The following is a 23,129-nucleotide window of genomic DNA, read 5'->3' on the forward strand; positions in this document are numbered from 1 at the left end:
TCCTTGGAGTAAATTCAGTAAGCTCTTCATCGTACAATTGTACTCTCGTAGTCACTATTGTTTGAGTGAGGTTTTCTCCTTCCTTCATTGTCAAGGACATGAACACTCCACCTACACTAATGTCAAGAACAAGTTTAGATTCGCCACTCAATCCATCATAAAACATTTGAAGTATGAAGTGTTCGGCGAAGCCATGGTTCGGTAAAGAATTGTGAGTTTAGAAAATCTCCCCCAAACTTCAGATATGCACTCTCCAATAATTTGAGTGAGAGCTACTACATCCTCTCAGACTGGCCATCTTGGAGTAAGGGAGAAACTTCTACATAGATCTACCAACGCAACCCTTCCAACTGGTTATGCAATTATGTCGAAGCATGTCAAACCATACCCCTTAAAGTTTTTTCCACCTTCGGGCTTATAGTCATGTCTGAATACAAAGATTTAATGTCAATAATTCTAGACCTTTTAAGTTTTTCTTGTAGTTTCAGACTCTCTCATGTCAGGAATCTATCAATATAGCCCGGCAGATATTGTTTCCTTGAGCGTATAGAACTCCAATGTGAAGCAGTAAACATCTATAGTAATAATAATACCTACAAATTAGTTAAAAAAACCAAACTCGATGCTTAGCTCCTCAGCAACGGCGCCAGAAAATACTTGATATCCTGCAAGACACACATGGCTAGTTGCCCAACACTCTCGTTTAAGTATCCAATATAGCATCGTTCCCACAACGAGCAGGATGCAAGTGTTAACGTGAATGTTTCTATCACACACGAGTTGTCATAAGTCTCGTGTGAATTGACTATTTTGTTATCTGCAAGGATTACAATGGTGACCGAAGACAAATGATTACAATGTAAAATAAATAGGCTAAAATTAAGACTACACGCAAAGGACATAAAAGTAAAGAATGGGGAATAAACTATGGTTTTCCTGCAATACAGAAGTTAGGCGCAGAGAAATTTAGGTCATGGTGAGTATATAACCCTTGAATAGCCATACTCCTCTTGTCAGGATTGTTTGATTCTATTGTCCTTCCTTCCGTTACCATTTGCAATGGTCAACTCGGTAATTAAGGCCATTAGACCGGACCAATGCTTTAAGTATTGTGGCTTCCCGTTATTCTCATATTATCTTGGCTCCTCATTGATACCAACACACGTCACCTGAAGGTCGCAATTCACTAAACAATATGTGGTTACTTGTGTAGGTCTTGTGATCATGTTGTTTGGAAAAGGGTGGGCCTCTCTACTCCAACATCAATCGATTACCCTTGGGACTAGACTACACCGCTAGCCTCCAATCCTGACATATGGAGCCTCATTGTCATACTAATGCTATGGAAGATATGGGAGGCAAGAAACACCAAGGTTTTTCTAGGAAAGACATTCATTCGGTCATCTCCATACAATGTACGATGTACTGATGATCTAGACCTCTGGACACAGACTTAAAAAAGACTCTCATGAAGGAGTCCACTTCCTTGTGTTGGCATTCCCCTCCTCACGCTTGCGCATTTCTATAATTCTCATGAGCTTGGGTAATTGCTCTTAAACCCACTGCCCCTTTTGAGCAATATATTTAGGTGGAGGGACGCCACCCGGTGATTCCTCAATTTTTTACTGATACAGTCACTAATGCTCTAACCATCAGCTTTCAGTGAGAAAATAACAACATTTCACGTTTTTGAGACTTGAGGGTCAGGGATAACTAACATAGAGTTGATGACCAAACATAGACTTTCACAACGCTGAGGGACCAAAAAGAACTTTTCTATATTTGTTTAATTTATTTAATATTGTAATAGTAGAATCAGGTATATCACTACCAACTCTCGATTATATAACAATGGAGTTTATGTAGAGTCTCTGAACCCTACTGCTTGTACTATACATATATACACATCACTTCATTGCGCCAAAACGGACTGCACACTGCCTAACGTTTTTGGAAGTTTAAGAACTTGATGGAGTAGCCGAAGACGAAGAAGATGGCAATGATGTAAGCAAAGTGGGCTAGGACAACATAGCCAAGGAAATCATGCCGCACGCCCAAATTATCCTCCAAGAATTGCTTCACCACCATAGGGCTCCCACCGGGGACTAGCAGAGAACCGCCATGGTCACCAAACTGCGATGCAACAACACCATAGATGGTCCAAGACACTGGGTTGGCCCAGTAGTACCACCTCCACCAAATCGGTATCGCCTGCAACAATAAAAACAACAACCATCCATACATCCATCACAACAATCCTTAATCAACGAATTTGGTTAATTGACACGTAACACGGTTAATCTTAGCTTGCTTACTGTTCTGACAACGAGGAACCCAGCAAACAGGTTCCAGAGAGGGAGTACAAAGGATACGAGTATGCTTGCAAGCATTGCAGACGGAGTCAATGATACCAACATCATGCCGAACAATGTGAAGTAGTTGAAGCTTGCAATAATGAAGAACATGAAATAGAAGAACTTGTCAACTTTCCAGTCATATCCAATCATCACATAGATGAGGATTGTGTATAACATCCCTTGGAGGATGTTGTAGATGATCTCCATGCATGCCTGCACAAATAAAAATTGCACAATTTTGAGAATGGATGGATTTAAAACTTGTTCATATCTCAAATGTTCAGCGGACAATTTCAAAGAGGAGCTATATAAGGCCAAAATGATTCACAAACAAAATCAAACCTTTCACCACTTTTACTTTATTAAACTCATTCAATTTATAATATTATAAGCAGGTCGTTGTTAATTCTTTAAAAAAATCTAGTTTTTCACCCTCCCTGATTTGAGGTTTCTAATTGTTTCTTAATTTTTAGCTAAGTGATAATCATAGCAACTTCAGAACTTGGGCTCCTTGTATTTGGAATAGGATGGGCTCATACCTTCACCCTGAACAAGCTCAGTGCATCCAAACTACCCCCTTCGTCCCAAAATAAGTGTCGCTCATTTAGTACAAAGTTGTACTAAAGCAACGACACTTATTTTGGGACGGAGGGAGTGTTAAATTTCAATCAAAATGAGTATCAAATTGATCAAGAAATTACCTGAGCTAATGCATAGGATAATGGAGAGTACATCCCTGCCGCCTTTTCACGGTAGAAAACTGTTCTCTCAATTGACACAACAGGCTGAACGGTGAAGCAATTGGTAGCCCCAAGGAAGAAGACAGCAGCATAAGTGGCCCCAAGTAGATTGTACAAGTCTTGTTGCGATTCTCTAGCCAAAAATTAACCAGATGAGAAAATATCAGTGCCTCCATAGAGTTAAATTAATGTATCATCCTCTCAAACCTCGATTATAGCAAGAAAATAGGATCATACATTTTTGTTCCTTTTTGCCAAAACACAGTGCCAAATACAAGACCATCGAGCAACGTCATAAGATAGCGCATGGCATTGTAGGGTGGATTCTTCCAATAAGATTTGTATTGCTTCCAGAAGTTTGCAACACATTGGTTGTAGAAATTTTGAGAATACTTTGTAGGAAATGAGAGATCCTGATAGCCTGGAGGGGGAACGCCCAATTCCTTAATAAGGTCTTGGTTTTTCCTGGCCATATTTAACAAATGTGAATTCTTGTGGATAGTATAAATGAAAACAACTGCCTTTTTGGCACTTCATTTCAAGAGCATATGTATTTGTTTTAGTGGAAATGACAACTAGTTAATAATTGTGAAAGGTTATGTTCAACGACTGGGTCTACTTACCTATGAAGAATGGAATTAGCATAAATTTCCGCAAAATTTATGTTCAAGTGAGCCTCAGCTAAAGTGGAGCTAACTTCCAGCATCCATGTTGCAGGATTATATCCTTTTGTGATCTTAGCCACACCTGGAATTTCCTGCAATGCAATGGCAGCCTCATGGGCTAGTCTTACTTTTGCTACATCTTCAAGGAGTTCAGGTATGTTTGGTCTTTAATGACTTTTCTAAGCCCATTGATCATATTTGTAAGTAGTCTATCCGTCAAACTGAAAACTAGTAAAATCCTGGCTACCTCCAAACTTGATTGAATCAGTAAAATCTTGGCTACCCTGAACTAAAACATGTAAGCAAAGGAAACTTACCTCAAAATATTCAACTAGTTTCTCACAGTGACGACCAAGTTCACCAGCATAAATAACCCGCCCTCCTCTTTTCAAAAGCAGAAGCTAGAAAAGGAACTGGCTGTGAGTTACTTGCATTTCAAGAACTAACACAGTTATAACAAAATTATACAATATATACATATATATCGCTAACCAACACTCATGTTGAAGAACATTTATTCTACACCGCCTGAATTTTACATCACCTAAATTTCATCTTATGTCAAAAGTCATGAAGAACATAAGAAAGTGTATACCAGACACTAACATAGAAAACCGTAAACTATATATAACCGATTATTTTCTTGGAGGGAGAGGAGCGAACCTCATCAAAAGACTCAAATATATCAATGCTTGGTTGATGGATCGTGCAAACCACGGTACGCCCAGTGTTGACTGTATTTCTCACTGTCCTCATGACAATTGCTGCGGCTCTAGCATCAAGACCAGAAGTTGGCTCATCCATAAATATAATTGAAGGATTTGCTACTAGCTCCACAGCAATTGTCAGTCTCTTTCTTTGTTCAGTCGATAACCCGTCAACTCCAGGGAGACCAACCATAGCATTACGCAGCACATCAAGTTCTACAAGGGTCATGACTTCCTCCACAAACATCTATGTGAGTGAAGATTAATTTCTTTAGTCACACAAAATAAATAATTTGAAGTTTCAAATATATAGAACATCACATGTTTACTTGAGTATGAAAAATGGCTTGAAATATGTACCTTTCTCGTAGCGTCATCAATATCTGAGGAAAGACGCAGCCAGGCAGAGTACAGAATGGATTCATATACTGTAACATTTGGTGAATGGATATCAATCTGTTCACAATAGCCACTAATGCGGGCAAAAGTTTCTTGCTTTTTAGGGTAACCGGAGAGGGTGATACTTCCTTCAATAGCTCCACTGGTTTTCCTTCCTGCCAGGACATCCATTAGAGTGGTCTTCCCAGCTCCACTCACACCAACTAGTGCAGTCAGAACTCCTGGCCTAAATGCACCACTGATATCAGAGAGCAACTGGAGACGACTTTCTGTGAATCCTTGTTCCTTCATTTCCTGAAACACAAGATGACACATTTTAGTGTTAGAACTGAGTTTTTTTTGTCCACATCAGCAGATAAGTTTACCATACAAGTAACAAAGTTATGTCCTAATAAGATATGTGTGGGATGGCGATAGGTAGGCTTACCGCAGGCATATCCACCCAATAGTTTATATGGTTGAAGGAAAGTGAAAGAGGCTGGAAAGGCAAGGTAGTTCGTGACTGAGTTGGCCTATTTGTGGCTTCCTTGGCACCTGTAGAAACTGCAAGCGTAGATAGTGACTAATTAGTATTGTTATTAAGGCATCAATCGACTTGATAAATATTTCATAAGCTTGAGAACTGCAATAGTCTAAGATGGATAATTAAAGATCTCACCCATAGGTATTGAAGATGGCATAGTAGATGACACACTGGCTTCTGACATTTGCTCTTTGTTTGTGCCATTCTCATTCTCCTCATCTGAAACTAATGTGTTTGATCTACCGCTAGCTGGAAGAAAACAGAGCATATGTAGTGTGTATGTAACTTGCTCACTAAGGCATCAAACAATAATCTTAGCCAACAGAAAATAATGATACTCACGGCTCAAGTATGTTAGGGCCAGAAGGTATAAGATGTTGAACAAAATAGTGAATCCTATAACGGCTCCTATGGAAAGCCAAAAGCCCCAGTCTCCAGTAAACAAGTCTCTGGATTTAAGAATAGCCTTTCCTACCGTTGGTGCATCAATAGTAGGATCATTGTTTGGCTGTAGTACAAATGAAAGGCCACGTATTAGTTGAGATGTTGCCACCTTTACATCACACTAAGATATAATGATCTCCTCACTATCCCAGTTTAAAGAAATCAAAGAAAAATAATACAGTGTTCTGAGAAAAACTTACAGTGGCCCACCTACTGGCAAGGAATTCATTGACCGATATTGCATTCTGACTATACATCATAGGAGATGCCCAGTAAGCCCAGATCCACCATGGTCTGATGTCACCTGTCCACATCAAAATTAGGGACGGAGAAGGTTACTTTGATCCATGCAAATGAGACGTAGATAGCTGATTTATCGTGCCTAGATAGTGAAATATGAATGATTTTTTTTTTTTTAAATATGAATGGTTTTATCATGAAGGCATGCTTACCTCTAGGGATGATAAATCCTCCAAATATGAAAATAATAAGTTGAACAAACATCCCAAAAGTGTTGGCAACAACCATTGATTTCAAAATAGCACCAAGAAATCGGAACAAAGCCATTGCCATTTGGTGAGTAGCGAAGAAAGCTAAAAACTGGCGAAAGAACCTATAATGAGTAGATAGATGAATAATGGAGTTATCAATTCAAAACTTTAAAATGCAGAAAATGGAATGAGCACAAGTATTATTATTATTTATATACGGATGGATACCTTCCTGCAGAAGGTGCAAAGCCCATCACATAGTACGTGAGGACAACCCACACCCCAGCCTCCACAAATGAAACAGGAACTTTCAAGATGATGTTTGCCAGTCCAAAGGTCCATGGGGGGGAGAACAAGAAATCCCTTTGCTTGTAGAACGTAGGAAGGATCTTAATGGTTAGTTGTAGCTCAGCAAACCCATTAAACAAAATGGTGATTAAACTGAAAGTCAGAGCTCCAAAGAATTTAGCACCGTCCGAAATCTGTCCATGGGGCATCTCTGTTCTGAGGAATACAGTCATGGCCATGAGCCCAAGGATGATCAACTGGCTGACCTTGAAGATGTAGATGAAGGAGTTGCGCTTCATCAATAGTTGTTCTCTCGACATCACTGCCTTGAATGACTCCCAGCTGGATTGCCCATACTTCGACGTGGTCAACGCGGCAGGATGGGTTTTGGATTTTTCAAAAGGAATCTTCAGCTCCTCCAGCATTTGCTGACCCACATGGAATGACTTGTAATGTTCAGCAAACTCTAGGACTGGCACATAACGATACTGCTCCTGGTCAAGATACCAGTATTGTTGCTGGTCTTTCTTGGAAGTGACCTCTTGAAGGAAGTCAGCAACTCCTTTCCTCTCCGGGCACCGGAAACCAGCGGATTCAAAAAATTCCAAGATGTTCCCGCGTGGCCCATGGTACACCATGTATCCTTCTGATAGGAGAATTATGTCATCAAACAAGTTGTAGGTCTCTGGCGGTGGTTGTAGAAGGGAGATCATCACAGTGTCATTCATCACATGGACCAATTGGCTTACATATTTTACAATCTGAAATGTGCTAGAGCTATCCAAACCAGTGGAAATTTCATCCATGAACAAAGCCCTTGCAGGTCCTGTTAACATCTCCCCTGCCATCAACAGAAGTGAATATTAGCATAACATTAATTAAGTGAGAAATTCCTTTCTACAATGAGTTGAGCGGAGGAGCTTATTCTATGTAGGTGTGCGTGCATACCAGTTGTGACACGCTTCTTTTGCCCTCCAGAAATTCCTCTGGTCATCTCATCACCGACGATGTTATCGGCGCAAATGTCAAGCCCAAGCACCTAATGGGAGGTTTTTTTTTTAGACTCAGCGTGCAATATTTTGCTAGAGACCTCCATGTAGTTCATAGAATAGTCAAAGCTCACCTTCAGAGTAAGATCGGTTATAATATTAGTCTCATGTCCTTGCACTGCAGTAGCTTTCATGTAAGCATCGATCTCAGGATCTGGATTTATGCCTGCCTCGTGCTCCCTTGCAGTGAGCTCCGCAAGCATGTCATATCTGGCACCGATACCCAAGCATCGCCTGGAGAAATCTAATGTCTCTCTTACAGTCATCTCTGCATTGTGGAGATCATACTGACTGACATACGCACTGGTCCTCTGAGGGTAGAACTCGGAAAAAGTATGACCACAATATGTGATGCTGCCAGATACCTGGGTGTGTTGAAGTATCCAAAGGATGGTGATTATTTTTATCTTATATGGATGTGATCATAATGCATAAGCAAAAAATTAACAAGATGAGTTAAAACCTTGAGGCTTTTGTCAAGCTTCCCTGTAAGGGCTCGCATAAGTGTGCTCTTTCCTGAAGAAGGAGGTCCAAGAAGAAGGGTCATCCTGAAAACAATATGCATGTCGAAAACTTACTTTGCTTCAAAAGGTACAGTTGATCAGTCTGTGCATTTTCCTTTTCCTTGGTGAGTTTGTATTTGAGGAAAGCCACTGTGTATTTTTTTTTCCTTTTGAGATTACATTTAGTGGAAAGCAATAAAATGAACGACTTGTTTTTCTTGCAGGAAGGATGATTGCTACATACTGAAAACCGATTTTGGGGACTACCTGCAGTATCTAAAAACACGAAACTAGATGTAACGTAATAAATTGATATTGGCTCAGGATGTGCATGAGAGACATGTGAGGGAGATAATGAGCCTGCTACAGTTATTGTTCTTGCTGGCATAATAAAAGAAACAATTGCAGGAAGAAGAATGTGATGATTTGGTTGTTACCTGGATGGTTTGAGGATGCCATATGCGTGTTTGAGTACGGTAGTGGTCCTCTTGTTTGAGGAGCCAAATCGTCCAATAAGACCCTGTCGTCGTCGTCGTGGTGTAAACATTCCATCAAATTCAATTCATCCACGACGATGCATATACGCCTAGTGTGAATAATGACGATGCATATACGCCTAATATGCACGGTAATGGATAATTATGGGTAGATCATGCAAAATGTGAATAAGCAACCAGTGTTAGAAACAAGCAAGGAATTAGCTCATGATAGGGCAAGAAGCGCCTAATTGGCCTCTGTTTCCTTCCCGTGGTAAGAGTGACTTCACCACGACTTAGCTAGCATAGCACACGCCTTGGCCTCTTAAAGACATTTCGTCGAACACCTCCATGACGCTCGCCATTGGAGCCAGCGCGCGTATCCCATCTCCGCCGCCGAAGTAAGGGCCGGCGGCGCAGGTCGAGGTCTCTGCTGCCCCTCTCCCCTGTCTCTTTCTCGTGGTGTCCTCTCTCTTCCCGGTACGTCGGCAGGTAGGCAAGGGCGGGTGCGGAGAGCAGCTGCGGTGGTTGTACGGGTGTAGAGGGAGCAGCGGCGGGTGTGGAGCATAGGCTCCCCTATGCTCATCTGAATTACTTCTCCGAGCTGTGGCTCAACCACTCTGTCCCTTATGTGTTTTTTTGTTCTCTGAACCACAGCTCGGCAGCACACTATGTTAGTCATTTCATCAAGGCTCAAACAACAAATGATGCAGAGCAAACCAACCTATAATTGGACGGTTAGGTGGACAATGATATCTCAGCGCTTCAGGGTTCAAGTCCTGATGCTCGCATTTATTCTGGATTTATTTTAGGATTTCCGGTGATGCGTGTTCAATGGGAAGAGACGTTTCTGTCTACTACGAGGAACCTACGGTGGCTTCGTAAAATCTCAAGATGATATGATAGCTCAGTCTCTCGGAGATGCATATAGGGGCAGAGTGTATGTGCGTGCTTTCATAGGGGGAAAGACTCCCGACCTAAATATATTTAAAAATGATAGGTAGCCTTCACTAATGGGTAGTACTCTCTCCGTAAAATCAAGAAATTTCAGAAAAAAATTGGCGCAAGATGCTCCTGTGCGTTAACTCCGTGATTTTTTTAATGAAGTTTGAACATTCGAGGAGCCCGTGGCAAAATAAAATCAGGCATGAACAATGCGACTTTCAAAAGTTTCTTAGACGCCTGAAATATTTCTTTTTTGCCACGAGCTCCTCAAATGTCAAAACTTTCATCAATTTTTGCACGGTGATCATGCATTTGAGCATCTTGTTGCAAAAAAATCCAGATTTTTAAAACTATTTTTTACCTATTTTATTGTTCAAATCTGGGCTCAGATCCAAATCGCCGCCTCCATTGCTGCCTCCACATCTATTATGGTGTTTGCAGAGTTTTCCTTCTTGCTGTTGCTTTCCTGATTCACATGGTCATGTGCTTGAATGATGCTATTAAATCTTGACCCTGCGAAAGATGCATTGTCGTATACTTTCCTCTGGACCGACAGAGATGAGCAAGGGGCATATGTGTATTTCTTCAAATATGTTATTCTCTGTTTGACATTAGTGATATTTTTGGCACTTTGGTTATCACTAGTGGTATTTGAAACTTTGGGATTTACCTAGTGGTATTTTGGCTATCCTTTATTGAAAATATTTTGTATATATGCCGCCATTTATGATTTTAATTTCATTTTCCTTCTTTTCTAGTGCGTATCATATATTAGAGAATAAGGAGTGAGACCGCTCAGCTACAGTGGCATGTTCATACATCCTGACAAGATGCACAAAACACATCATCCATCTACCTAAAACACCAATGGCACTATCTGGAAATCTCTCTGCCTATCTAGCTAACGATGAGCAAAAGGCTTCTCCGACCCCAGAAACCTAGCCACAATCCTTGCTCTCCCTTCCCAATCAGTGGCAGAGAGGACCACATCCGCGGCAGGTACCACATGATGAAACATCACCGCATTCTTATGCTTCCAGACTTCCAAGAGCGTGATAGTGAGGATGGTTCAGACGTCCTTCGAGGCAACCTCTGAACACAAGGAACCCTAGCCGACGAGTGTGTCATTGGCTCGAGGCACCTACTTGGCTTTACCACAAGCAGAGAGTTGATACGTTTCCAACGTATCTATAATTTTTGATTGTTCCATGCTATTATATATTCTGTTTTGGATGTTTAATGGGCTTTATTATACACTTTTATATTATTTTTGGGACTAACCTACTAACCCAAGGCCCAGTGCAAATTGCTGTTTTTTTTGCCTATTTCAGTGTTTCACAGAAAAGGAATATCAAACGGAGTCCAAACGGAATGAAACCTTCGGGAGAGTTATTTTTGGAACAAACGTGATCCAGAGGACTTGGAGTGGACGTCAAGAAATCAACGAGGAGGCCACGAGGCAGGGAGGCGCGCCTGCCCCCCCTGGGCGCGCCCCACCCTCGTGGGCCCCTCGTGGCTCCACCGACCTACTTCCTCCTCCTATATATATACCTACGTACCCCGAAACCAACCAGGAGCACCGCGAAACCCTATTTCCACCGCCGCAACCTTCTGTACCCGTGAGATCCCATCTTGGGGCCTTTTCCGGCGCTCCGCCGGAGGGGGCATTGATCACGGAGGGCTTCTACATCAACACCATAGCCTCTCCGATGATGTGTGAGTAGCTTACCTCAGACCTTCAGGTCCATAGTTATTAGCTAGATGGCTTCTTCTCTTTCCTTGGATCTCAATACAAAGTTCTCCTCGATCTTCTTGGAGATCTATTCGATGTAACTCTTTTTGTGGTGTGTTTGTCGAGATCCAATGAATTGTGGGTTTATGATCAAGATTATCTATGAACAATATTTGAATCTTCTCTGAATTCTTTTATGTATGATTGGTTATCTTTGCAAGTCTTTTCGAATTATCAATTTGGTTTGGCCTACTAGATTGATCTTTCTTGCAATGGGAGAAGTGCTTAGCTTTGGGTTCAATCATGCGGTGCTCGATCCCAGTGACAGAAGGGGAAACGACACGTATTGTATTGTTGCCATCGATGATAAAAAGATGGGGTTTATATCATATTGCTTGAGTTTATCCCTCTACATCATGTCATCTTGCTTAAGGCGTTACTCTGTTCTTATGAATTTAATACTCTAGATGCATGCTAGATAGCGGTCGATGTGTGGAGTAATAGTAGTAGATGCAGGCAGGAGTCGGTCTACTTGTTGTGGACGTGATGCCTATATACATGATCATGTCTAGATATTCTCATAAATATGCACTTTTCTATCAATTGCTCGACAGTAATTCGTTCACCCACCGTAATACTTATGTTATCTTGAGAGAAGCCACTAGTGAAACCTATGGCCCCCGGGTCTATTTTCCATCATATAAGTTTCCAATCTATTTTACTTTACAATCTTTACTTTCAATCTTTATCATAAAAATATCAAAAATATTATCTTATCATCTCTATCAGATCTTACTTTTGCAAGTGGCCGTGAAGGGATTGACAACCCCTTTATCGCGTTGGTTGCAAGGTTCTTATTTGTTTGTGTAGGTATGAGGGACTTGCGTGTGGCCTCCTACTGGATTGATACCTTGATTCTCAAAAACTGAGGGAAATACTTACGCTACTTTGCCGCATCATCATTTCCTCTTCAAGGGAAAACCAACACATGCTCAAGAGGTAGCAAGAAGGATTTCTGGCGCCGTTGCCGGGGAGTCTACGCACAAGTAAAGACATACCAAGTACCCATCACAAACTCTTATCCGTCGCATTACATTATTTTCCACTTGCCTCTCGTTTTCCTCTCCCCCACTTCACCCTTGCCGTTTTATTCGCCCTCTCTTTCCGTTTGTCTCTTTTCGCTTGTTCTTTGTGTCGCCGTGTGTTAGATCGTTAGTCGTCATGGCTAATCCTTCTATCATTGTTAGTACTCCCGATAATGAAGTTCTTAATTTTAAACAAAGGGAGGGAGAAAATCTAAAAGATGCTTGGCATAGAATTTGCAATGCTTAGAATAGATCTACTCGGAAGCAATCCACTTCCGTTCTTCTTCGTAACTTTTATGTAGGCATCACTCCTTGGAATAGATATATTCTTGATACCATTACCGGAGGGAACTTCTTGGGTGGCCATACTTTTGATTCTTATAATGCTATGTTAGATTTGTTTGGCTCACCACCTCTTTTGGTTAATGGAACTATTTTAACTTTGGAACATGTAATGCAAAGGCTTGAAATTATTCAAAATAAAGTTGCTACTGTAGAGTTGATTGAAAATTTGGATAAAAAGATCCACAACGAAATTACCCAATACGGATCTAAGGTAGGAGTTGCTTTTAATTTTTTTAAAGAAAAGGAACCTATAGTTAACGAGAAGATAGATCAAGACTCCACGAGGATTGATAAAATTGAGGATAGTATTACCAACTTAGGGTCCGCCTTTTCTTCCGTGTAAAATACTCCAAAACCTCCTAATGCTAAAATTGCCAAATTGATGTATGTTCCTAAAAATAAGGGTGAAACTTCTAGTAAGGAAAATGCGGATCTTAAATCCATAAGTGTTCACCCCGACTTTCTCGCTATCAATAAGGAACCTTTTGCTACAAATGATTTTCTCGGTTTTTTGCCTAGGAGTTTGATCATTAATAAAAATAAGGAAATTCCTAAGGGTTATAAGTGTTCAATTGAGGAATTGCATGACAAAGATGATAATACCTAGATCTATCCTTGCCTTTATGCCTAGCTAGGGGCGTTAAACGATAGCGCTTGTTGGGAGGCAACCCAATTTTATTTTTGTTTCTTGCTTTTTGGTTCTGTTTAGGAATAAATAATTGATCTAGCCTCTGGTTAGATGTGGTTTTATGTTTTAAGTAGTGTTTGTGCCAAGTAAAACCTATAGGATCTTCTTGGATGATAGTTATTTGATCTTGCTGAAAAAGTCAGAAACTTTCTGTTCACGAAAACAATTGTTAAAAATCACCAGAACGTGATAAAATACTGATTCCAATTGCAGTAGTTCAATAAACAAATTATCTAGGTCGTCCAATTTTGGTAGATTTTTCCGAGTTCCATAAGTTTGCGTTAGATGCAGATTACTACAGACTGTTCTGTTTTTGACAGATTCTGTTTTCCGTGTGCTGTTTGCTTATTTTGATGAATCTATGGCTAGTAATGGAGTTTATGAACCATAGAGAAGTTGGAATACAGTAGGTTTAACACCAATAAATAAATAATGAGTTCATTACAGTACCTTGAAGTGGTGTTTTCTTTTCTTTCGCTGGAGCTCACGAGATTTTTTCTGTTAAGTTTTGTGTTGTGAAGTTTTCAAGTTTTGGGTAAAGATTTGATGGATTATGGAACAAGGAGTGGCAAGATCCTAAGCTTGGGGATGCCCAAGGCACCCCAAGGTAAAATCTAAGAACAACCAAAAAGCCTAAGCTTGGGGATGCCCCGGAAGGCATCCCCTCTTTCGTCTTCGTCCATCGGTAACTTTACTTGGAGCTATATTTTTATTCACCACATGATATGTGTTTTGCTTGGAGCGTCTTGTATGATTTGAGTCTTTGCTTTTTAGTTCACCACAATCATCCTTTCTGTACACACCTTTTGAGAGAGACACACATGAATCGGAATTTATTAGAATACTCTATGTGCTTCACTTATATCTTTTAAGCTAAACAATTTTGCTCTAGTGCTTCACTTATAACTTTTTAGAGCACGGCGGTGGTTTTATCTTATAGAAATTATTGATCTCTCATGCTTCACTTATATTGTTTTGAGAGTCCTTTAGAACAGCATGGTAATTTGCTTTGGTTAAAATTTCAGTCCTAAAATGATAGGCATCCAAGAAGGATATAATAAAAACTTTCACATAAGGGCATTGAATACTAGGAGAAGTTTGATACTTGATGATTGTTTTGAGATATGAAGATGGTGATATTAGAGTCATGCTAGTTGAGTAGTTGTGAATTTGAGAAATACTTGTTCTAAAGTTTGTGATTCCCGTAGCATGCACGTATGGTGAACCGTTATGTGATGAAGTCGGAGCATGATTTATTTATTGATTGTCTTTCTTATGAGTGGCGGTCGGGGACGAGCGATGGTCTTTTCCTACCAATCTATCCCCCTAGGAGCATGCGCGCAGTACTTCGTTTCGATAACTAATAGATTTTTGCAATAAGTATGTGAGTTCTTTATGACTAATGTTGAGTCCATGGATTATACGCACTCTCATCCTTCCACCATTGCTAGCCTCTCTAATACCGTACACCTTTCGCCGGTATCATCACCCACCATATACCTTCCTCAAAACAGCCACCATACCTACCTATTATGGCATTTCCATAGCCATTCCGAGATATATTGCCATGCAACTTTCCACCGTTCCGTTTACGCATCATCATTGTCATATTGCTTTGCATGATCATGTAGTTGACATCGTATTTGTGGCAAAGCCACCAAGCTTAATTTTTCATACATGTCACTCTTGATTCATTGCATATCCCGGTACACCGCTGGAGGCATTCACATAGAGTCATATTTTTTTTCTAAGTATCGAGTTGTAATTCTTGAGTTGAAAGTAAATAAAAGTGTGATGATCATCATTATTAGAGCATTGTCCCATGTGAGTAAAGGATGATGGAGACTATGATTCCCCCACAAGTCGGGATGAGACTCCGGACGAAAAAATAAAAAAAAGAGAAAGAAAAGAGGCCATAAAAAAGGCCCAAAAAATGAGAGAAAAAGATAGAAGGGACAATGCTACTATCCTTTTACCACACTTGTGCTTCAAAGTAGCACCATGATCTTCATGATAGAGAGTCTCCTATGTTGTCACTTTCATATACTAGTGGGAATTTTATATTATAGAACTTGGCTTGTATATTCCAATGATGGGTTTCCTCAAAAATGCCCTAGGTCTTCGTGAGCAAGCGAGTTGGATGCACACCCACTTAGTTTTTTTTGTTGAGCTTTCATACACGTATAGCTCTAGTGCATCCGCTGCATGGCAATCCCTACTCACTCACATTCATATCTATTGATGGGCATCTCCATAGCCCATTGATACGCCTAGTTGATGTGAGACTATCTTCTCCTTTTTGTCTTCTCCACAACCACCATTCTATTCCACATATAGTGCTATATCCATGGCTCACGCTCATGTATTGCATGAAGATTGAAAAAGTTTGAGAACATCAAAAGTAAACAATTGCTTGGCTTGTCATCGGGGTTGTGCATGATTAAATACTTCGTGTGATGAAGATAAAGTATAGCCAGACTATATGATTTTGTAGGGATAACTTTCTTTGGCCATGTTATTTTGAGAAGACATGATTGCTATTTTTATGTCAATATTACACTTTTGTCTTGAATCTTTCGGATCTGAACATTCATGTCACAATAAAGAAAATTACATTGAAGAATATGCTAGGTAGCATTCCACATCAAAAATTCCGTTTTTATCATTTACCTACTTGAGGATGAGCAGGAATTAAGCTTGGGGATGCTTGATACGTCTCCAACGTATCTATAATTTTTGATTGTTCCATGCTATTATATATTCTGTTTTGGATGTTTAATGGGCTTTATTATACACTTTTATATTATTTTTGGGACTAACCTACTAACCCAAGGCCCAGTGCAAATTGTTGTTTTTTTGCCTATTTCAGTGTTTCGCAGAAAAGGAATATCAAACGGAGTCCAAACGGAATGAAACCTTCGGGAGAGTTATTTTTGGAACAAACGTGATCCAGAGGACTTGGAGTGGACGTCAAGAAATCAACGAGGAGGCCACGAGGCAGGGAGGCGCGCCTGCCCCCCTGGGCGCGCCCCCACCCTCGTGGGCCCCTCATGGCTCCACCGACCTACTTCTTCCTCCTATATATACCTACGTACCCCGAAACCAACCAGGAGCACCACGAAACCCTATTTCCACCGCCGCAACCTTCTGTACCCGTGAGATCCCATCTTGGGGCCTTTTCCGGCGCTCCGCCGGAGGGGGCATTGATCACGGAGGGCTTCTACATCAACACCATAGCCTCTCCGATGATGTGTGAGTAGTTTACCTCAGACCTTCAGGTCCATAGTTATTAGCTAGATGGCTTCTTCTCTCTCTTTGGATCTCAATACTAAGTTCTCCTGGATCTTCTTGGAGATCTATTCGATGTAACTCTTTTTGCGGTCGAGATCCGATGAATTGTGGGTTTATGATCAAGATTATCTATGAACAATATTTGAATCTTCTCTGAATTCTTCTATGTATGATTGGTTATCTTTACAAGTCTCTTCGAATTATCAGTTTGGTTTGGCCTACTAGATTGATCTTTCTTGCAATGGGAGAAGTGCTTAGCTTTGGGTTCAATCATGCGGTGCTCGATCCCAGTGACAGAAGGGGAAACGACACATATTGTATTGTTGCCATCGAGGATAAAAAGATGGGGTTTATATCATATTGCTTGAGTTTATCCCTCTACATCATGTCATCTTGCTTAAGGCGTTACTCTGTTCTTATGAATTTAATACTCTAGATGCATGCTAGATAGCGGTCGATGTGTGGAGTAATAGTAGTAGATGCAGGCAGGAGTCGGTCAACTTGTTGCGGACGTGATTCCTATATACATGATCATGGCTAGATATTCTCATAACTATGCACTTTTCTATCAATTGGTCGACATTAATTCGTTCACCCACCGTAATACTTATGCTATCTTGAGAGAAGCCACTAGTGAAACCTATGGCCCCCGGGTCTATTTTCCACCATATAAGTTTCCAATCTATTTTTACTTTGCAGTCTTTACTTTCAATCTTTATCATAAAAATACCAAAAATATTATCTTATCATCTCTATCGGATCTTACTTTTGCAAGTGGCCGTGAAGGGATTGACAACCCCTTTATCGCGTTGGTTGCAAGGTTCTTATTTGTTTGTGTAGGTACGAGGGACTTGTGTGTGGCCTCCTACTAGATTGATACCTTGGTTCTCAAAAACTGAGGAAAATACTTACGCTACTTTGCTGCATCACCCTTTCCTCTTAAAGGGAAAACCAACGCATGCTCAAGAGGTAGCAAGAGTACCCCAAGCCACACTGAAAGAGAGGACGCAGTCGACCAGGAGATGGTCAATTATCTCATGTATTAGTCGCATAACAAACATGCCGCCTAGTGTGGTAGTCCATAGTGTGCTGGGCGATCATAGGTCCAACAACGATTCTTCGTAGCAAGCCAGGCAAAGAACCTACAGTTTAGAAGGGCTCTCGAATTCCATACAAGCCTTGCCACAAGGATCACCTCCTGGCCTGCAAAACATGTTGCGTAAGCGATCTCATAGGATAGAGACCGCTTGTTTATGAAGGCCACTGAAGATAGGGTTAGTTGGATATAGGGTGGTTTCTTCACCGCTCCTTCGGGGTGGTGGATTTAGGGTTTCTAGAGTGTTGGGGACAACAATGCCTCCCTTGGAATTTTTTCCATTTGGCTTCGTCTGCATCTCTATAGTGCCTCCTCTAGCGGCATTGGAAGGCGGGGTCAATTTTTTTAGGAGTTGTTGGAACAATAATAGTAAACTCTTCTGGGGGTGACAATAGAGTCATTCTTAAAAGAACGGGTGCTTTGGTGAACGACTGGTGAATAGAGGCAGGGGATCATGCTCCTCTCCTCCAACCTCATCGACTAGAGACGACGGATGAGTGTTTTGACGAGCATCGTCAAGGCCTCGACCGACACGCCACAAGACCTCGGCTTGTAGTGAGCTACATATTCAGCTCACAACACAACTTGTTACATTCTAGTGCTTCGATAGATAAGGCCGTAATGGACACACTCGTCTTCTTTCCGATGGGGCTTCAGTGATTACGACCTGCAGTGATGTACAACGACGGTGTTGTTTGTAGGGACCCCCCCCCCCCAAAGTCTTCCCTTCATGCCACGTGTGTTGTGTTGTATCCTGGACTGACCAATAAATGACACATGCTCACACCAAAAAGACCCAAAAGCGGTTTCCTTTGAGTTTTTTTCGCTAATTTGGTTTCTACTCGATTTCTTTTTCAAAGCGATGAAGTATATTGGTAGTCCCATCGCAAAAAAGGGTATATAGTTACTCTATCAGATTCAAGAGATCTATTAAGATACTAATCTCTCTAGATTTGAAGGGACTTGGCGCATTGGGGATTGTGGGATATGCTATGGGCCCATCTGTTAGGATGTCTCTCGCTGGGCCAGCCAGTTTCCCCGATTTTGAGAGGGTATTGTCTGACGTTTTGTTTTTCTTTCTTTTTGGTATTTTACACCGGTTATAATAGTTTTTCTTTTGTTTTTTCCTGCTTTTTTATTTCCATATTTTCTTTATTTTTTCGTTTTTTATTTTTACATTTTATTTTTCCACATGCTAATTCATAAATATTTATTAAAAGTAATGAATGTTTAAAAAAACTATGATATTTTTTTGAATTCATGAATATTTTCAAAGTTCAACAAGAATTTTAAATCCATGACATTTAAAAAAATTAAACCTTTTAGAAATTCACGAACATTCTTTGAAATCCACAATTTTTTTATAACTCTCATAACATTCCTTTAAATTCCTCTTTTTAAATGTGCAACTTTTGTTAAACTTCAAGGTTTTTCAAAATACGTGACTTCTTTTGGTTTAATGAACTTCTTTAAATTAAAAAAAATACGATGGCCTATTTTTTCTAAGCTAGCAGTGGAGCGAGTAGAAAAATAGCTAAGCGAGCGAGCGGAGCAAGGAGCCAAGCTAAGAGAGCGAAAGCCTCATGGGTCGATCCCATGTGAGCATTATAACAACAATTTACAATTTCAACATAGAATAAGAGCTGACACCGAGGTTGAAACGTGTTAATAACTCCACAATCACGCACCTAACAACTTCACTCTTCACCCAGAACAAATATTGTCTCCAATATCAGCCCAAACCATATACGAGTGAAAAAATAACACGGCCAAGACAAAATTAAAATCCAAGCCAGCATAGATAAAGCAAAAACGAAGTAACCGACTGCAATAACATAGTAGTAGAAATAAAAAGTAATCCCACAAGTGAAGAACGGCGAACGAAGCGTGCGTTAGCCTCTATTCGTTGAAGCCTGCATGGTTTGCTACTTCCTTCGTCCTAAAATAAGTGTCTTAACTTTATACTAACTTTAGTATAAATTTGTATTAAATTTGAGACGGAAGTAGTACAAAATTAGCCTTGCAGTATGTTGAAACCCAAATGGACAGTCCTTGAATTGGATGGATCAGACAAAAAATGACGAGTCTTGTGTTGAAACGAGACAGAATTAAAAACGATGATGCAGTCCATGAAACAAGCAAGCCACGCATGCAAGTTTGCGTAGGGTCCATACGTACGTATGCATGTGTATAGGTACGGTGTAGCCGTGTAGGAGAATGTAAGGTACATACCTGTAGGAAGTTAGTGGTTTCGTTCCAGAGCGTGGGGAGCGCCCGGCTGCCGACGAAGGCGTCGACCTCGACGGAGAGGTCCTGGTACCGCACCTCGATGGCCGGGAGGTCGATGCCCACCCTGTCGGCGCGGTCCCTGAGGCGCCGGAGGAAGCGCTCGCTGTCGTCCTGGAAGACGCGCTCCAGGAGCGCGCGGCCGGCCTCGCCGCGGGCAAGCTGCTCGATGTGCACCAGGCCTGCGCCGTCCTGATTGAGGACGATGGCGTGCCGCATGCGGTCGTAGGTGGGCAGCTTCTCGAGCGCCGCCCACCGGAGGTTCTCCTCGTCGTTGTCGCTGCGCGACTGCGCCCGCCTGAACGGGTCGTCCGTGTCCGGCTGCCGGAACGAGTGGGAGATGGAGGAGCCCCAGCTCATGCTCCGCCGGTTGCTTGACTGGGCCGACGCCCCTGAAGATGCTGCTGCCATCGTCGGTTCCATAGCCTAGCTATGGTCTCACGAGTCACGAGTCACGACTGCCCTGCTGATAGATGGCAGGCTGCTGCAATAGCTAGCTTGCTCGCCGCTGGATCGTATATATACACAGGGTGCCCGTTAGCGCGATTGCAACGTAACAGTTCTTTTTTTTCGCCGGAGAAACTTACAGTACCTATTTATAATTAATAATTAATCATGACACTTCAAAGAAAAGTTGAGGTAACAAAAATTACAATCAGATCCATGAACAATCTAGTGACAACAACAAGCATTGAGGCGAGTCGAAGGCACTCCGCTGTCATCGTCACTTCCTCGTCGAAGTTGGCCAAACCTTGTTGCAGTAGACAGTTGAGAAGCCGTCATACTAATACCCCACGGGACTAGCCCCAGAGCAGCAATCACCGCCGATGAAGAGAGTCGTAAATTGGAAGGATCAAACATGTAACAGATGAACAAAGAAACAAATCCATCAAAAAGCGCCGCCGACTGAATCTCGCGAGATCCGATGGAAACACACCTCCACACGCCCTTCAGCGAATTTAGACATAACATCACCGATTGCAACATAATATTAACCGCGTGTGTGTAGGAGTCACCGTGAAATGAAGTTGGCATACGTCGATTTTTTCTTCAGTGCCAATGAGTTGACACGCCGATAATATCTATATGAATCTTAAGCTGCACCCGCATATTTGTTTTTTCTCTTCAAGCCTTAATCACTCAACCACTCAATATTTTCATGTGAGAGAAGGGATACATTATTTTTTACTCATGGCTTGGTCCTACCACTATGATACCGTCTTTAATAATTTCATGGTAAGAACCCTTTTCAATGCTTGGGATAGGTTTTAGGATTATGTCTTTGCTTAAGAGCCATGTTTTTTTTTTCAATAATGGAGATGCACTAGTCTTACGAGGTCTCTTGCTGACCCAAAGCTCCAAGCCGTGCAGAGTTTTATGGAATTCCTCTCACTTTAGAGCATCTCCAGCCGCGCCCCCAACAGACCTTCCCAGGCGATTTTTCCGCGCCGGCGCCTAAAAATCGGCCTAGTCGCGCCTCCAGGAGCCCGTTTTTCGCCGGTTTGGACCAAAACTGGCGCCGGCGGACCCAGGCCGAACCCGGCGCGATAGGGGGCGCCCGGGGGCGCCGGGGCGAGCGATTTTGGCGCGAACGAACTGCGGGCCCACCGATTCAGCGACACTCGCCTCGTCGTCCTCACAACGCCTCGGTTTCCCGCGGGGAATCAATGCCAAGGCTGCCGCCGGTCAGCCTCCCATTGATTCCTCACGGGCAGCGCGGCGACGCCCCCCTCCCACCACGCGTACACACGGCGCCCGGCTATAAAAAGCGACGCCTCCCCCTCGCTGTCGGTGTCAAAACCGACGGATCTCGGGTAGGGGGTCCCGAACTATGCGTCTAAGGTCAATGGTAACAGGAGACAGGGGACACGATGTTTACCCAAGTTCGGGCCCTCTCTATGGAGGTAATACCCTACTTCCTTCTTGATTGATCTTGATGAATATGAGTATTACAAGAGTTGATCTACCACGAGATCGTAATGGCTAAACCCTAGAAGTCTAGCCTGTATGACTATGGTAATGAGTCTATATCCCTCTCCGGACTAAGTCCTTCGGTTTATATAGACACCGGGAGGATCTAGGGTTACACAAGGTCGGTTACAAGGAAAGGAATCTACATATTTGGTCGCCAAGCTTGCTTTCCACGCCAAAGTCAGTCCTATCCGGACACGGGTACAATCTTCGGTCTTGATATCTTCACAGTCCATCAGTCCGGCCCATGGCTAATAGGTCGGACGCCCGAGGACCCCTTAGTCCAGGACTCCCTCAGTAGCCCCTGAACCTGGCTTCAATGACGAGGAGTCCGGCGCGTAGATTTGTCTTCGGCATTGCAAGGCGGGTTCCCTTCTTTCCGGATGCTTCACAATGGTCTTCGGATGTAATGATTGTATCCGGATCTGTAACATACACCACACACAACCGCAGAGAGAATATAATACTCCACGAGTCCAATTCGCTGACAACTTTTACAACATGACATCACGTCTGCCCGGTCATAATTCTGAACCGTTTTTCGTCTACCGCTCCACGTTTCGAGACGCGGTTGCCATTGGCACGTCTTGTCAAAGCAGAGATCGTGTCCCCTTATTGCGGGATTCTTTATCGACACGGACGTGGGTAACTCAACTGTCTTTTGGGTACAACTCCTTGGGAATAGTCAAGCTTTAAGGCCCAGGAGGAGGCGTTTGATATTCACAGCCTTTATAAAGGGGTACAGACCCGTCTTTCTTCCCCACTGTGACACCCCCGATTCGACCGTACACTAATCATACACGCAAATGTGTACGATCAAGATCAGGGACTCACGGGAAGATATCACAACACAACTCTGGACACAAAATGAAATAATACAAGCTTCGTATTACAAGCTAGGGGCCTCGAGGGCTAGAATACAAGCTCGATACACAAGAGTCAGCGAAAGCAACAATATCTGAGTACAGACATAAGTTAGACAAGGACGCCTTAAGAAGGCTAGCACAAAAGCAACACGATCGAAGAGGCAAGGCCTCCTGCCTGGGAC

At 42.1% G+C, this 23,129-nt stretch overlaps 1 protein-coding gene across 3 annotated transcripts; it reads right to left on the minus strand.

Annotated features, from left to right (window-relative positions):
* Positions 1–1,758: 1,758 nt before the first annotated feature.
* LOC109764381 (ABC transporter G family member 48) lies at positions 1,759–20,367 on the minus strand. 3 transcript variants are annotated; one of them, XM_040396496.3, is made up of 19 exons: positions 20,057–20,367; positions 8,604–8,686; positions 8,127–8,211; positions 7,738–8,028; positions 7,563–7,653; positions 6,555–7,455; positions 6,288–6,448; positions 6,036–6,139; positions 5,734–5,899; positions 5,527–5,640; positions 5,296–5,411; positions 4,830–5,162; positions 4,426–4,716; positions 4,080–4,163; positions 3,721–3,854; positions 3,335–3,562; positions 3,059–3,230; positions 2,316–2,570; positions 1,759–2,211 (listed from the first exon to the last, which is right to left on the minus strand). In XM_040396496.3, exons 1-19 carry the CDS (start codon positions 20,327–20,329, stop codon positions 1,942–1,944), a joined length of 4,152 nt encoding a protein of 1,383 aa, XP_040252430.2. In that variant the 5' UTR covers positions 20,330–20,367; the 3' UTR covers positions 1,759–1,941. The 3 variants fall into 3 exon arrangements, with proteins under 3 accessions (XP_040252430.2, XP_073361695.1, XP_073361696.1); XM_073505594.1 differs by lacking the exon at positions 20,057–20,367 and having other exon boundaries at positions 8,127–8,179; positions 8,604–9,240; XM_073505595.1 differs by lacking the exons at positions 6,288–6,448; positions 20,057–20,367 and having other exon boundaries at positions 8,604–9,240.
* Positions 20,368–23,129: the final 2,762 nt, after the last annotated feature.

Source organism: Aegilops tauschii, chromosome 7 (genome assembly GCF_002575655.3).
Source record: "Aegilops tauschii subsp. strangulata cultivar AL8/78 chromosome 7, Aet v6.0, whole genome shotgun sequence".
In the NCBI taxonomy this organism is placed as follows: domain Eukaryota; kingdom Viridiplantae; phylum Streptophyta; class Magnoliopsida; order Poales; family Poaceae; genus Aegilops; species Aegilops tauschii.